The sequence below is a fragment of the Borostomias antarcticus genome (assembly GCF_949987555.1).
Source record: "Borostomias antarcticus genome assembly, chromosome: 10".
Lineage (NCBI taxonomy): Eukaryota > Metazoa > Chordata > Actinopteri > Stomiiformes > Stomiidae > Borostomias > Borostomias antarcticus.
The window spans coordinates 15,096,565-15,112,246 of NC_140243.1; the positions used below are offsets into that span (position 1 = coordinate 15,096,565).

The 15,682-nt window shown below is 45.0% G+C and overlaps 1 protein-coding gene across 1 annotated transcript; it reads left to right on the plus strand.

The window, feature by feature from the left end:
• Positions 1-859: 859 nt before the first annotated feature.
• On the plus strand, positions 860-10,134 carry LOC311314426 (tumor necrosis factor receptor superfamily member 11B-like; the record flags this gene model as incomplete). The annotated part of the gene is made up of 5 exons (XM_084444777.1): positions 860-907; positions 4,785-5,154; positions 7,943-8,158; positions 9,238-9,462; positions 9,743-10,134. 5 exons carry the CDS (start codon positions 860-862, stop codon positions 10,132-10,134), a joined length of 1,251 nt encoding a protein of 416 aa, XP_084300903.1.
• Between the last annotated feature and the right edge of the window lie 5,548 nt (positions 10,135-15,682).

Sequence of the window (15,682 nt, forward strand, 5' to 3'; positions counted from 1 at the left end):
GTCTTTTGAGTATGGAAATGATTAGTGAGGAACTAAACTTGGTTTTGTTTAAGAAAGGATAAAATGCAATCACACAGATCATCATCCTCTATAAATAGGCCCACTTCTTTACTAAATGTTTTGTAGGCTAATATTGTAGTCCAACAACCACAGCAGAAATCTCCAAAATCCTAAGTGATCAAGAAGTTCATCGACAGGGAGGTTATGATGTGGCATAATGGGTGCAATCCAAACGTTCCAACCGCTTTATAATGTCAGTCACATTATTGCATTGAGAAGTAGAGATGTGAATCAAGAAAATCCGCTCACTCCCTCACTTCTTTTCCCAAATGCCAAATGCCAAATCCCAAATTAAGCATCTGCCTTTAATCTCTTGATATGTAGCCTAAAACTGTCCCTGCAAATCATGTAAATGTTTTTTGTTGTTGCTTTTTTGCAATGGTGGTTTGTTTACCAAACACGTAGCCTACGCAGATTACGGTAATCGTCACGCATCTATACATACACTATTATTCGGCTATAATAATCATACTGTATCAACAATTATAGCCTACTATATTAATCATGCAAGTATTATAGCCAAATTATATGAAGGAGCCTATCACTCATCATACGACAAAGGCATGAGTGGATTGGTAAATTACTCATTGAGTGCTTCTTTTTAGTTTCTCTGCGTAAGCAACAACGCAATCACTGAGGATGCTCTTTTTTAGACGCGGGTCTGCGAGGCGAGCGCGCACAGCAAAGTCCACTGGTGGAAATGAAATGCCATCGAAGTGGGTGGGCACACTTCCCTCATCCCTACCACCGTATAAGTATGGAAACGACCCCGTCCTTACGGAGTTGACTTAGAGAAGAGATGAGCATACGGATAATGAAATCACATCCCGCAATGAAATTATTTGTGGTGAGTAGCTAATCTTAACAACTTTACTTTGTTTTTTTCTTGGGGAGACTGTTGCCTATAGGCTATACTTAAGTATGTTTTATTTTTGACTAACTTTATTGCGGGTTGACGTGAAATATTATAAAATGAGCTGCCTGGATAATATCAAATGAATGAATGCCGGAAGGACCTAGGCTATTCAGCTTGGATTTTCTCCTATTTGAATGAAGTAGATTTATCAATGATATGTAACCTAGATCACTATTGAATCTCAAAATATAAAATGATTCATACATTAGTTTTTCACGAAATAAAATACTTCAAATTGCAAATGATAGACTTCATAATTTAATGTTTAAATGTTGTCATGTGATTGACAATTTGATTCAATTCAGTTATATACATGCATTTATTATATATATTTTTGGATAATAGACATTGTCATTGAATTATGCATTATCTTATTCAAAGGGAATATGAATCTACAACAAATTGCAGTAGGGGGATATTGAGGTGCATAAATAAATACCGTATTTCAACTAATGAAAATTATTCCACTTAAACTCATTAATTTGCCATCAAGCCATCAATTACTACAGAAGTACTAACCGTAGCCCTTACTCCAACCTTGGTTGTTTCATATCAACTGAGTTGCAGTGGATTGTTGATCAATTTCTGCATCTGTAGATTATGATATAAAGACAAAAGTACAGTAGTCAAATGTCTGTTTATGAGCTCCAAAACTCTGTTATTGTCTCCTTATTCAGATGAGTCACCCAGGGTTTTTGTGTTGCAATGGGCAGAATGTCCACAGTAGTAGAGTTGCATCTCTTGTGTTGATATAAATCCTAGCCTGGGGGGGCTGGAGAACGTTAGTACAGGTACTTCCTCTGCAGTGCTTTGCATGGTGGCCTGCCCTGGGCCATAACATCATTTGCATGCGTCCATGTTGAGATGTGTATCTGACAGGAGACAGAGCTTAGACTGTATCATAGCAACTTTACTTTCATCTCATCGCATACCTGTCGAATGTGTGTTTGTGCATGTGTGTGTGCATTTGCGTGTGTGTGTGTTTGTGTTAGTGAGTGGTTGGATGTGTGTGTGTGTGTGTGTGTGTGTGTGTGTGACTTGGTGCGTGTTGTGTGACTTAGTGTGTGTACAGTACATGTGTGTATGTTTTTACTGAACAGTCTTTGAAGAGTTACAGTGCTTCATTCTGCTAATACAGTCATGTCAATGTGTAAGCGGTGTGAATATTCTATTAGGTCCTGTTATCTTCGAGCTCTTTATCTTCATGCTCTGCGGTTAGGGGTGACAGTTAGGGCCAACTTCCCCAAAATTAGCCACTCTCACCGAGGTCAGAGTATAAGGTCACATATTATCCTCTAAAATAAACATGATTTGTTTTTCAACAAACACTGAAGCCAGCGGCTTCAGTTCAAGTAATGTTTATTCAAAAAGGAACGAATATAATCCTGAAAGGAAACTTCCCCAGTCCAGCTTCCCCTTTTACATCAACATGTAAAATCTGGCCAATTTTGTCCTCATTTGTCTTCATGACAAACTCTAATGACAAAGGTGTGTGTGTGTGTGTGTGTTTGTGTGTGCGTATGTGTGTGTGTGTGTGTGTGTGTGTGTGTGTGTGTGTGTGTGTGTGTGTGTGTGCGTGTGTGTGTGTGTGTGTGTGTGTGCGTGCCTACCTGTGTGTGCGTGTGTGTGTGTGTGTGTGAGAGAGAGAGAGAGAGAGAGGAAGGAAAGAGGGATGGAATGAGACTGAGATACAGTTATCTTTATCGCTTTACATTCTGGAGTTGCTGTGAGAATGCTGTAGCATGACCAAAGCAGTCCAAATAACTAAAGTGTTATCAATGTATTAAATATGTCATTGAATTGCACTGCAATATTGCAGTTGAACTGATAATCCTCATGTTATTGTCACAATGTGAGATCATTGGTTTGAACTTTTTGTTCTTTGTTAGTTTTTTGTAAGGCTTGTACATCGGTATGGATGCAATGGTAACAGAAAATGCCTGAAAGTGATCTTAGCTGGTGGACTTGTGGACCTGTCCGGTTGATACCGGTGCGGACTGAGCTGAGGGTGATGCTGGTCTCCTACAGTGGGACAGTGCTGAACAGGTGCCCACACTGCTTCGTCAAAGGAGAGATATCTGGGCAGTACAGAATGGTCTTCACTGGGATTCCCATGACCAGCTATGTACTGTGTACATGTGTGTGTGTCCTCCATATCAGCTTTGATATTCTGCTCTTACTGTCCTATTCTGCTCTTATCAGTGAACACATGACCTACAGTACCATATGGTTTTAGGAACACTGCCTTTGTAGTGCGTTGGTGTCTTGTACAGAACACAGGGAGTGTGATAAACAGCTATGTATTTGGTGTGATGATGCGCTGTCGCAGTTGTTAATCAGTCCCTCATCATAACCTGTCCTCTGATGTTCACGTTAGCGGTCTGACCACCAGCGAGCTCAACGGGATCCCCTCGAGCTCTGTGTAGACAGGCAGCCAATTCAATCAGATGAAGGAAGGGTCCTGCGCTTATACCTTCACATCAAACAGTCTCTTTCGGCTGGCTACGGGTCACAAACGCATCCTATGTGAGTTCCCTTCAGATCGTTGGAGCAAAGCAATTATGGTTGTTTGAGGCCCAGCAGCAGTGTGTAATTTTGGTTTCCAGCGCCGTGCAGCACTTCCAACGGAACGCCGAAAGGTGAAGAGTTCAACGTCTTCTTTAGTGCTTGATAATCTACAAAGGCCGGGGGATTCCCTCTTTGGGAAAAAAAATGAGTTGAAGGCCTGAAAGTAATGCTCTCACCACTGAGGGTAACCATCTGATGTGGAGAGAAGTTGATTGGTCAGGCTTGCTGGAAGCATGATATACTGTAGAGACGAGTTGATTGGTCAGGTCTCTTTGAAGATTGATGTGGAGAGAAGTTAACTGGTTAAAAGGCGCCTGGAAGACTATAACCATCGGATGTGGAGAGGAGTTGATTGGTCAGGCCCACTGGCAGCCTGATGTGAAGGGGAGTTGATTGGCCAGGCCTGATTGGAAGCCTGATGTGGAGAGGAGTTAATTGGTTTAAACTCCTGGAAGACTAATGCGCAGAGAAGTTGATCGGTCATGTCTTTTATGGCAGAGGGGTCTTCGGGAAATTTCCAGTAATGTCCATGTGATCGGTTGAACAGAAGCTACTGTAGAAGTCACCCCAGGTCAGAACAGATGCTGATACAGACTGAGTTATTCAGGGCTTTGGCTATAGACAGTGGGGCAAGCAGATGGAAAGTCCATCCAGTAAAATTGCTTTTCAAAGATGTGCTGCTCTGGTGATATCTGGACAACACATGCACCGGGTCTGGCTGCTGCCTCGTGAGGGAAGGGGGAGATGGAGCGCCCTGGCAACATTCTTGGGTCGTGATTTATTTATTTATATCTGGCATCAAAGGCCCTTGCGCTCGCAGTCGCACTCAGCAGCCCCGGTACTTGGGTCACAGTTAGCGTGCGACACACGTTCATGGCAGACGTGTGTGAGCTGACAGGCTTCCTCACCGTATCATCGATCTGAATGATTTCATCATTCAGTTATGAGAGATCGGGACTCTCCTCAAAGTTTCCGCTGTGCACTTGTTGTCATCATAAGGGTGACATCATCAGAATGAGACTTGGAAAACATCCTCTTATTCTGATGAAGATATCCTTTTGTCTGCCCTCCTCCTCTCCTCTCCTCTCCTCTCCTCTCCTCTCCTCTCCTCTCCTCTCCTCTCCTCTCCTCTCCTCTCCTCTCCTCTCCTCTCCTCTCCTCTCCTCTCCTCTCCTCTCCTCTCCTCTCCTCTCCTCTCCTCTCCTCTCCTCTCCTCTCCTCTCCTCTCCTCTCCCTACAGCTCTTCACGGCATCGGTCTCCTGGGCCTTCCAGCAGAACCCGCGCCCCAAGTACCCCCACCGGGACCCGTTGACCTCCGACCTCCTCCAGTGTGACCAGTGTCCTCCCGGCATGGCCGTCGAGCGCCACTGCACCGCCGACGAGCCCACTGCCTGCTTGCCGTGCCCTGAGCGCCAGTTCTCGGAGGACTGGCACTGGGGGGAGTCGTGCCAGTACTGCACAGCGGTGTGTAAGGAGAGGCAGCTGGTGAGGAGAGAGTGTAACAGCACCCACGACCAGCTGTGTGAGTGTGCTCCAGGGTTCCACCTAGTGGTCGAGTTTTGCATCAAGCACAGTACCTGCACACCTGGATATGGAGCGGTCACTCTGGGTAGGTATTTACTATCAACTGATAAATGATTCAGTCGATTAATAAATCAATACATTTTTTGATTAAATCAATACATTTCTCAATTGATGAATAAATCAGATCTATGAGTTTGATGTCATGTTTTAACCTGTGCAGTTATTGCCTTAGTTTATTTTTGTCTGTTGATGAATGGTAGCACAAAACTAGGTCAAGAGTTACTGTTAGGTCTCCCTTCATAATTGATGATACTTGCTTGGTTATGTGAAGGTTTAGTGATGAAGAGGGTATGGTGTGTTCCAGCAGAGCCAAGTGCTAATAATCAGTGTCTTGACCACAGGACCGGTCTTAGGCCTTGTGGGTTCCTGAAGCGAAATGTATTCAGGGCCCTTGGTGAGCTGGGAGGTGCCTCCAACACCAGGGTGGTCAGGGGGCATGCCCCTAGGTCACTTAGCCTGTTCATGCCAAGGGCCAGCCCTGCTTTGTGGGCAGACAGTATGCTATATCCTACTCTCCATCCTGTCTGTGTTATAAAACCTAACCTGAATACGATCACCCTCTGTTACAACCATAGGACTCTCTATCCGGATCTTGCTTCCCCCTGATTTGTGAATCTGAGTTCTGACCACAGTTGAGCCTCATCCCAGGTGTCCCAGAGGGGTTCTGGACGAGGCCTCTGTGTTAACAGTCTGTGCCATTTCTCCATTAGATGGTGAATAGGGACATGTCAGGTTTTACTGTAGACACTGGGCTGAATAAGGACATATCAGGCTTTACTGTAGACACTGGGATTAATAAGGACATGTCAGGTTTTACTGTAGACACTGGGATTAATAAGGACATGTCAGGTTTTACTTTAGACACTGGGATTAATAAGGACATGTCAGGTTTTACTGTAGACACTGGGATTAATAAGGACATGTCAGGTTTTACTGTAGACACTGGGATGTAACTGGAGCTGTTGGAGATTCCCTCTCTCCATCTCAGACTTTGTTCTAAGAGAAGGAGGGAGAAAGGGAATAAGGGCAAGAGGGAGGAAGGGAGAGAGATTGAGAGAGGGAGAGAGAGAGAGAGAGAGAGAGAGAGAGAGAGGTGGACGGTGTGTCAGAGAAAGAGAGAGAGATTGATGGTGTGCCAGAGAGAGAGAGAGAAAGATGGATGGTGATCCAAAATGGACCGTGTCCATGAGTATTTGATGTTTGATACTCTGTCTTGGTTTTACTGTGAGTATAACCAGTGCTCAAGTTTTGCAGGCTGCAAAATACCTTTTTTCTTTCAGATGTTCCGAAACATCTTCTTGCGTATCATGTTGCATGTGTTTCAGCCATCGACTACTTCAAATATTTACAATAACAAAATGGAGTGGCTGGCCTCCAAAGTTGGTTTTGAATTGTTGCCTTGGGGTAAAGAGAATCTTTGGCATGTTTGCCCTGACTGAACCCGGTCCAGGAGATGGCGATAGAGTTATCTCTTTTGAAACAGGTGCTGATTCCCTCCGGCGGTTGTAAACCACATCAGGCAACTAAGATGTGGAAATAGCAACATCCTATGAGCTCACACTTACTGAGAAGTTCTAATCTGTTCAAGTTAGCATCCGCTTAGTGCAATGGTTCCCAACCTTTCTTCCATAGAGCCCCCTGTAATTTGTGCCCCCCCCCCCCCCCCCCCCCCAAGTCGTTGTGAACGTCCAGTCTACGTCCTGCGGAGGTCAACACACACTGGACGGTCACAACAACTTGGGGAGGGCAAATTCCATCAGGTGTAAGTAAGGGTACAATGAAGAGTAGACATAATCATGTATTTTGTCATAACCTAAGGGGGGCCCGGACCCCAGATTGGGAAACCCTGGCTTAGTGCACAGGTCTCTTTGCTGGTTTATATCAGACCACACCTCCTGGATCACACAGGCTGGGAGAGAGAGAGAAAGAGAGAGAGAGAGAGAGAGAGAGAGAGAGAGAGAGAGAGAGAGAGAGAGAGAGAGGTGTCTGGAAACAACAGATCAACTCTAGGGGTTGCATAAGGCTGAAACAACATTTTCCATGGACTCCTGCTTCTTCCCCTCCACCTCTCTGAGGAGCTCTCGGGTCATAATGGCATCATGCTCTCAGAGCAACAGTATTGTGGCCCAGCAGTTGAAAGCCCTAACTATCTCCATCCCTCTTTTCCTCCCTTTCTCTCTACCTCCTCATTATCCCAGAATGCACTGGGGCTTGAACCAACCTGTTTTCTAAAGGGCACAAGATGAGCAACAGTTTGGTCATGAGGTCTCCTGGTCTCCATCACACTGGAGAACACAATAGTTTTTGAGACCTCTTCAGTTGTAGAGAGTTCCCAGCCTTTTGCAAAAGGGAAAAGAGTCAGGTGTGCACTGTCATCTCTGATGGGGAAGCAAGTGAAAAGATCAACATGATGTATCTCTGATCCCTTCAAACTTTCACTTCTCTTGTCACATAAAGAGGGAAGATGTGGTCAACCTCTGGTCCATCCAGATAGCTGTCAGCTACGATATATATAGAACTGTTTGAAACCAGGTATAGAAACTATTTTTTGTGACAGAAAACAGTGTTTCTTGTCAGTTGACTTTTGAATAATCTTTTGCTCAGGTCTCTATCAGATGCTTAGCTTCCTGTAAGTATGACATTGCAAACCACATCATGACATCTTGACAGACCGACTGCCTACTGCTGTATGTCTTCACGGCCAAACACCTGTGTACTAGTCAGGAGTGAGTTTTCCTGGCCAGGTTTACAAAAGAGTCATATTGTAGCTCTCCAGGTAACAGTGTTAGACTGTGTGTGTGTTTCTTTTGAAGGCACGCCAGAGAGTGACACCATATGTGAGCGCTGTCCCACGGGCCACTTCTCCAGTGTGACCTCCCCTACAGAGCCCTGCGTCCCCCACAGGAACTGCAGTGAGCTGGGGCTGAAGACCCTGCGGTCTGGGACCTCCCACCAGGACAGTCAGTGTGACAACCAGGCAAAGAGCCCGGTGCTGGAGTGCTCCAGACACCACAGTCAGTGCCATACAGGTGAGTCCAGACATCCAGGCCAGCTCTTGCAGTAGCAGGATGACATTAAATATTGACACTGGACCCCTGTCATATCCTCAAACATGGTTAGGGGGAACTGACTCACACGGAATCACGAAAAGGAATCATGAAACCAGAGGTTCAGGATGTTACTCACAGCGAAACAATGACTGATGCTGTGAGGAAACTCTCCATTATAGAGTTGGATTCCTGAAGCCTGACTATAATCTCTGTCACAGTAAAAAAGAGGTCTCTGAGGACTGAATCTCCCCTCAAATATTTACTCACATTTTGTTTTAGCTAGCTACAAGACCACAGATCATTTGCAATGAACTCGGAGATAGGTTGAAACGAAACATAAAATTGAAAGCAGTTAAAAGTCACAAGCCAAAGTGCAATTAGATAATTTGGGAAACAGATGGAAGTCAGTCTGAGTTTGAGAAACTCCAGGAAATTGGCCTATCAGACCCATCTCAAACTGGGTGGAACACACACACACACACACACACACACACACACACACACACACACACACACACACACATAAAGACAGACAGGGGAAGTTATGTTTGCATTTACTGGTGTGGTAATGATAAAATTGCTAAATGACACACACAGCCTTCTAGAACACCCATAGTTTGATGTTACTCAGCATCCCAGCCAGAACACATTACGGCATGATGAGACACATGAGATTCACTTGATGAGACTCACATGAGATTCAACACTGCATGAGATTTAACCCATTACACCCATAGCCACAAGTGTTCGATCTGTCTGTCTGTCTGTCCGTCTGTCCGGCATTCAACACTGCATGAGATTTAACCCATTACACCCAAAGCCACAAGTGTTTGTCTGTCTGTCTGTCTGTCCGTCCGTCCGTCCGTCCGTCCGTCCGTCCGTCCGTCCGTCCGTCCGTCCGTCCGTCCGTCCGTCCGTCCGTCCGTCCGTCCGTCCGTCCGTCCGTCCGTCCGTCCGTCCGTCCGTCCGTCCGTCCGTCCGTCCGTTTATCGGTCTGTCAATCAACCCCTCTCTTTCTCTATTGCTCTCTCTCTCTCTACGCCCCACCCCCACTATAGATGTGACTCTGTGCGAGGAGGCCATCTTCCAGTCCCTGGCGTCCCTGCGCCTGTCCTCGGTGCCCCTGGAGAGCCTGCTGGAGAGCCTGCCGGGCCGGCGGGTGGACAGGAAGAGCCTGGAGCGTCTGAAGAAGGCCTGCAGCCCCCAGCAGCAGGTCCTGCAGCTCCTCCGTCTGTGGAGGGAGCAGAACAAGGACCAGGACAAACTTTACGGCATCATACAAGGTTAGACTGCAGCACCCATGGTCGCCCGGGCCTATGGGGGGAGGGGGGGTTAGACTTGAGCACTAACTCCATGGACCGTATTGGAGGCTACTTTAACTTTGTGAGAGCAGTAGAGGTTGATCTAATTCGAATCTGAGGTGAACTACTCCACCCCATTCATATGAAATGCAGTCAGTTCTCAGAGTTTGCCCTGGAAAAGATTTTCAGTCAGAACTGATAGTCTTCTACTAGGCACTGTCCCTGACCGGAGTCTGTGCTCTGTCCCACGGGTGTGCCACAGGTGTGAACCACTGCGAGAGGAAAGTGTCCCGCTGTGTCGGGCTCAAGAACCTGACCCTGGACGACCTCATGACTGTCACCAACAGCCTACCAGGGGTCAAAGTCAGTGAGGGCGACGTGCAGGCGGTGGTGACTTCCTGTCCGTCCCGGCAATACATCCTGCAGCTCCTTCAACTGTGGAAGAGCCAGAACGCTGAGGTGGACCTGGCCAAGGGTCTCTCCCACTGCCTGAGGACTCTGAGGGGCCGGGGGGCTCCGCGACACCTCCTCAAAAGCATCAAGAGGATCAGCCGCATCATCGGCACCTCGTCCATACACAAGATGTATGAGAAGATGTTCCTCAGCATGGTCCAAGACAGCTCCTGCTTCAAAACCAAACCCTACAACGAATAGTCCACACCCAGTGGACAGTCCTATGTGAAAATAATTATTTAAATAATGTAAATAGTCCATTATTTTATGGAGAAAAGGAGATGAAGGGAGAAGGGGAGTTTTTCTTGCTTTCTCGCTGTTTAACTGGGAGGGAACTGGTTTCATAATGAAATGTTTCCCTCTGATGTTTGGTGTTTAGGACTGCTGACATGCAAAGCTCTATTGAAACTGTTTTCCCTTTTCATAGGATGTCAGCTTGTTATGAATGTACACATGAGTGCAATTGTTTTCTATTTAAAATGTAATTTTACTTTACTGACATTGTAAAAGCTTTTTTATACTTTACTACAAAACTGGATTCTGAATGCTGCAAGTTACAATGTTTGATATGTTGTTGATGTTGTTTTAATCTTTTTAAAAATATATTGTGTAAGGATCTTTATTGTGCATTTACTTGTTTGGTCTTTTTAAGTCTTTGTTACTTTGTGAACACAGTGTCAAATTATTGGAATAAAATAATTTTCTTAGAATAGTTGTTTGGTTTTATTGTCAGCACTCATTGAAGAGATGTGTCAAAACATGCTTCACTCTTAAGAAGTATTGACTGTAAAGAATAACAAATATTTTCATTGTAAATGTCACATAAAACAATGTACAGTACTAGTTCCAGATTTACAGGGGAACAAACATCTCTACACCCACACATGTCGATTTCAAGAAAGGGAAGCCACACATCTATCGGACATACATCTGGAAATGTGATCAGAGACGGACAATAGAACAGTGCAGGATGGTTTACATGGTTCTCCATCTCCACCATCTCCTTGATAGTTTAATAATAATAACAACAACAACAATAATAATAATAATAATAACAATAATAATCATAACAATAATAACAATAATAATAATAATAATACATTACATTTATATAGTGCCTTTCTAAAAACCATAAGATGCTTTACAGTGATGAACAAATCAGACCGACAACAGACCAAAACAAAAAATGGGCACATAAACCAATTAACTAACAAACTAACTAACTAACTAACGAACTAACTAACTAACTAACTAACTAACTAACTAACTAACTAACTAGCTAGCTAACTAACTAACAACACTACTTAGTGAACAGGTGGGTTTTGAGGGCTGATTTGAAAATGTCCAAGGTTGGGGCGTTACAAATCTCCGTGGGGAGAGAGTTCCAGAGGGTGGGGGCTGCCACACTGAAGGCTCTGTCCCCAAGGTTTTGCAGGCTGGTGTCGGGGGTGCACATACTGGATATTGTCCAGGGCTTTACTGGGTACCCCGAACAGGACTCCATTGCATTAGTCGAGACGGGAGGAGATGAAGGCATGGATGAGGTGATGGATCTGAGATTGTGGCCGGAGTCTGGAAATGTTCTTTAGGTGAAAGAAGGTGGATTTGGTGATGGATTTGATGTGTAACTGGAAGGAGAGGGTGGAGTCAAGAACGACACTCAGGTTCCGGACTTCAGGAGATGGGGAGATGGAGCAGCCATTTACCTGGAGGAGAAAATCTCCAACCTTCCAGAACAGCGCCTTGGGGGCCACAGCCATGACCTCCATTTTTTTGCTGTTGCGTTTGAGAAGGTTAGATGACATCCATATTTTTTATCTAGCTGGAACTAACTTGTTTGAAGACATACCTTCTGTAAACATGAAGGCCTGGGGAAATAATCCTCACCTCAAAATACAGAAGTTACTTTGACCTTTTCGGGTGGATTATCAACCTGGCCCACAATTATGAACATATTTGGACAAGCACTGGCAGGGATGATATCGTGCATGTCACTTCCCTCAGTTGGGGCTTCCCTTGACCTATCAATATAACATGATGTGATCAAGCACTTTTAGTCTTTTGGCAGGAGGACACAGGCAGCAACACATCGGCATGGTGAGTTATACTGTAGATACAGATAATCTGACCTCACTTTAAAATGGAGGATCTTTTTTGTGTGTGTTTGTGTGACTTTCTTTACTTTTCTAGGGTGATGAGCAAGTAATGAGCATTGTCAGGTTTTAGCACTCACAAAACACAATTTTTTATTTTTTAAGGTTTATACTGTTCATCTTTTGGCCAACAGTACATATATGCATAGTGAGTTAAGAGATTACAACTTTTTTGTGAAAATAAATAAATAAACATACTGTACTCACAAAATGTAGCCTACAGTATGAACAGTATGATTCATGAAAATGCATAATTCCTGCATAATTGACAGTAACTACGTTTACATGTCAAACAAACTACATGACACAATGATTCAAATGACAACATCTGTTGAGAAACATGTTGGTCATTTATGTGGGATATCATTTGAAGAGATTGAATATGAATGTATTACTAATTTCCCATGATTTATATGAATCAGGTCAATATGACCCAGAATGGTATGGAATTTAAAATGAGCAAACTGAGTTTGAAATGCAATGTCAATGACAAATCAGTGATAAGTAACGTATATCACTGATAAGTAACATATAACAAATAATATGAACAATATCACGTAGGCAGTGCATTTTCTTATCTTATTACAATTGTTGGCGTCCAAATAAGACATTTAATATGAAGAATTCATCCACAGTTGTTCCTCATGGTCCTGGTGTTCATGGTCAAGGAGCCCACCTGCGGCGCTGCGGTTCACACTCCGACCTACGAGCACCTGGATCCGACCACCGGTCAGATACTCACCTGCGACTACTGTCCGTCTGGCTATCACATGTCTGCTGACTGCACCGCGACCACACAGACAGCGTGCCGCAGGTGTCCAGACCACCACTACACAGAGCACTGGAACTACCTCTCCAAATGCCTCTACTGCAACTTGTTCTGTTTAGGAAATCAGTTTGTGAAGGAGGACTGCTCACCGACCACTAACAGGGTGTGTGAGTGCAAGGAGGGTCATTACTGGCACGCTGAGTACTGCACCAGACACAGGGAATGTCCCGCTGGCTACGGGGTCAAGCGACTAGGTAGGCTCCGAACGGGCGCACCCATCTCCTCTTCTGACGTTCAGTCCCGTCCTTTTCATTCACAAGGATTCCGTTTTGTGGATTTCGCAGGTAAATCGGGATGACAAGTCGCCAACACTTTGAACCTTTCTCTCGACTTGCAGGTACGACGCACAGAAACACAGAGTGCGAAAAATGCCATAACGGCTCCTTCAGCTCCATCGCCTCGTCCCGTGCAAAGTGTGAAGATCACAGTGTTTGTGAATCACGCGGGCTCCAGACCATAATCAGAGGCAAGAGTTGGCATGACAACGTTTGTGCTGCCTGTGGACACCTGAAAGACAGAGGTATGCCACTGAAGTTGTTATTGAATACATTACCACAGCATTGGAGGTTATAATATGTTTACAAAATTACCCTCTCTCTCTATGTCCTCTTATTTGCATTGATACAAATGCCTGATATTCTTTTTACTGACACCTATATCCTGCACAGATGTCTTGGGGCTGCTCCGGACATTCCTCCCCGGCTTCCTCTCTCATCACAAGATACGCCCGTCTAAGATGAGGACGTTGATCTGGAGGTACCTCCTTCCAGGCATGAAGCTCCAGGGCCAGGTGCTATCAGAGAGTGGCCTGGCCAGGCAGAAAGGCCCTCTCCTGGGCCTGGTAAAGCAGTGGGTGAGCCAGGCTCCAGAGAAAGAGCTGAGGAGGCTCCCCGAGATGCTGAGGAAGTCCCAGCTCCACCGTGTGGCAGAACGACTAGAGAGGAGGCTGAGAGAGATGGACCAGGTATTCCATTGCTAGGTCTAATACAGATGTAGGCCTACTGTAGGGCCACGGGCTTTCCCGGAGTTTTGAAGGGAATCTGAATAAATGAGGGGCCCTATACAGCCATTAATATCCTGGTACTACTGTTGCACTGTATATCAACCACTAGGAATGTACTGCATTGTGCAAGTTTTTGGAAAAGCACTGGAACACTTTTAACATCAGATTTGATTGAATAAAACAGTGAATGTCTCGTGTGTTTGCTTTGTCTATATGTACAATACTGAATCCATCAAAGTTTCACCCCCAGTGAACCAAACCAAAGTTTCACCCCCACCTTTCAGGTGTCCACATGTAAAGAGGCGGCAGGGGACCAATATTTCACGCCAATGCTTAAGTTCAATGCAACCTATTTCAATACTCCAACCCTCTTTGACCTCCTCCTCCTCGCTAAGACAGACTGTACACAGGGCACAGCACCAATGTGACCAGCAGGTTTTAGCCTGAGTCTCCGGCAAACCACCAGTTCACTGGAGCACGCGAAGCTAAAGCCTATACATTTGTCTTCAGTCTTCAGGTCTCAAACCACCTTCATTACATTATCTTATGTTTCTCTTCCCTGCTCCTTTAATCGAGATGACATTAGTAGAGTTGTGTTTGTATGGTTAGGTATGGTTCACATGTGAAGGTAGGAGGGCGGGAGGGGGGTGGCGGTAGTGAGGTCACCGTGTCTTACGTTCCAGTGACTGAGGCCAATGGCCATCGTCATGTCTGGCTCTCCAGCCTCAAATTATAATGCCCATTCTCTGGACCAATGGGGTCCCCTGACTGAGGAGCCTGGCTACCCGACCAGATGTTGTAAATTGGCCTCAGGGCAGGGCACTAAACCTTGCTGTCATTCAACACTGGGCCACAACAAGTGCAGAATACATTAGTGGACAGAGAGAGCAGAGAAACCACACGCGCAAAAAAAAAAATGTTTTACTGGAAGTGACAGAAGATAAATCACTGAAGGTCCAGTAATCAGCTATTTTTAAGAAAATAAGATTCTTATAGATATTTATTTATCTTTCATTATGTTTCATGAATTCAAGTTTGTTATTTTTAGACTTAAACATCTGAATTGCTTCAATATCCATTTATAGATGGACTAGAGAGCACTGAAACAGACCTACGCCTTGGCATTCACTATAATACAAGGAACTATATTTTAAGGAAGAACTGAAATAATGTATTTTAACTGCAGGACTTTCCCCTCATCAGGGAAGGCGTGATCAGAAAGCCCCTGGTGATGCTGCCCAGGCCTCACATGCCAGGCTGCAGTGGGACACGGCTGTTTGAACCCCACATTTGTTCTCTGACTATTTTAGCTCCACTCTCCGTTCTGCTGTGACGGTCACGGTGGGCATTTAGCATTTAGCATCTCTCTCTCTCTCTCTCTCTCTCTCTCTGTCTCTGTGGCTGGAACGCTCTACAATGTTCCAAATCCCTCAATACCCGCATGTCAAGATGTTTTTGTTTAGAGCTTCTGAGAAGTGTGGCCGGTTGTGACCGACTTTATTGCACTGTCAAAGACCAATAGGCTACTACCCATACTCATTTGGTTCTCTATGAGATAAGCACACTTTCTCAAGTCCTTTTACAGGCAATAACATAGCACATTTCTAGCAGTAAGTAATGTTGATGTACTGAGGAGGGACGCAGGAGTGGAGAGTTCTGCGGAACTGGCTGGATGTTAGGACGACCGAGATGATTGGAGACTTTGCTGTCAAGCTCATCTGAGGACGACCTAATGAAGTAATACAACATGAGCAGATCAGATCA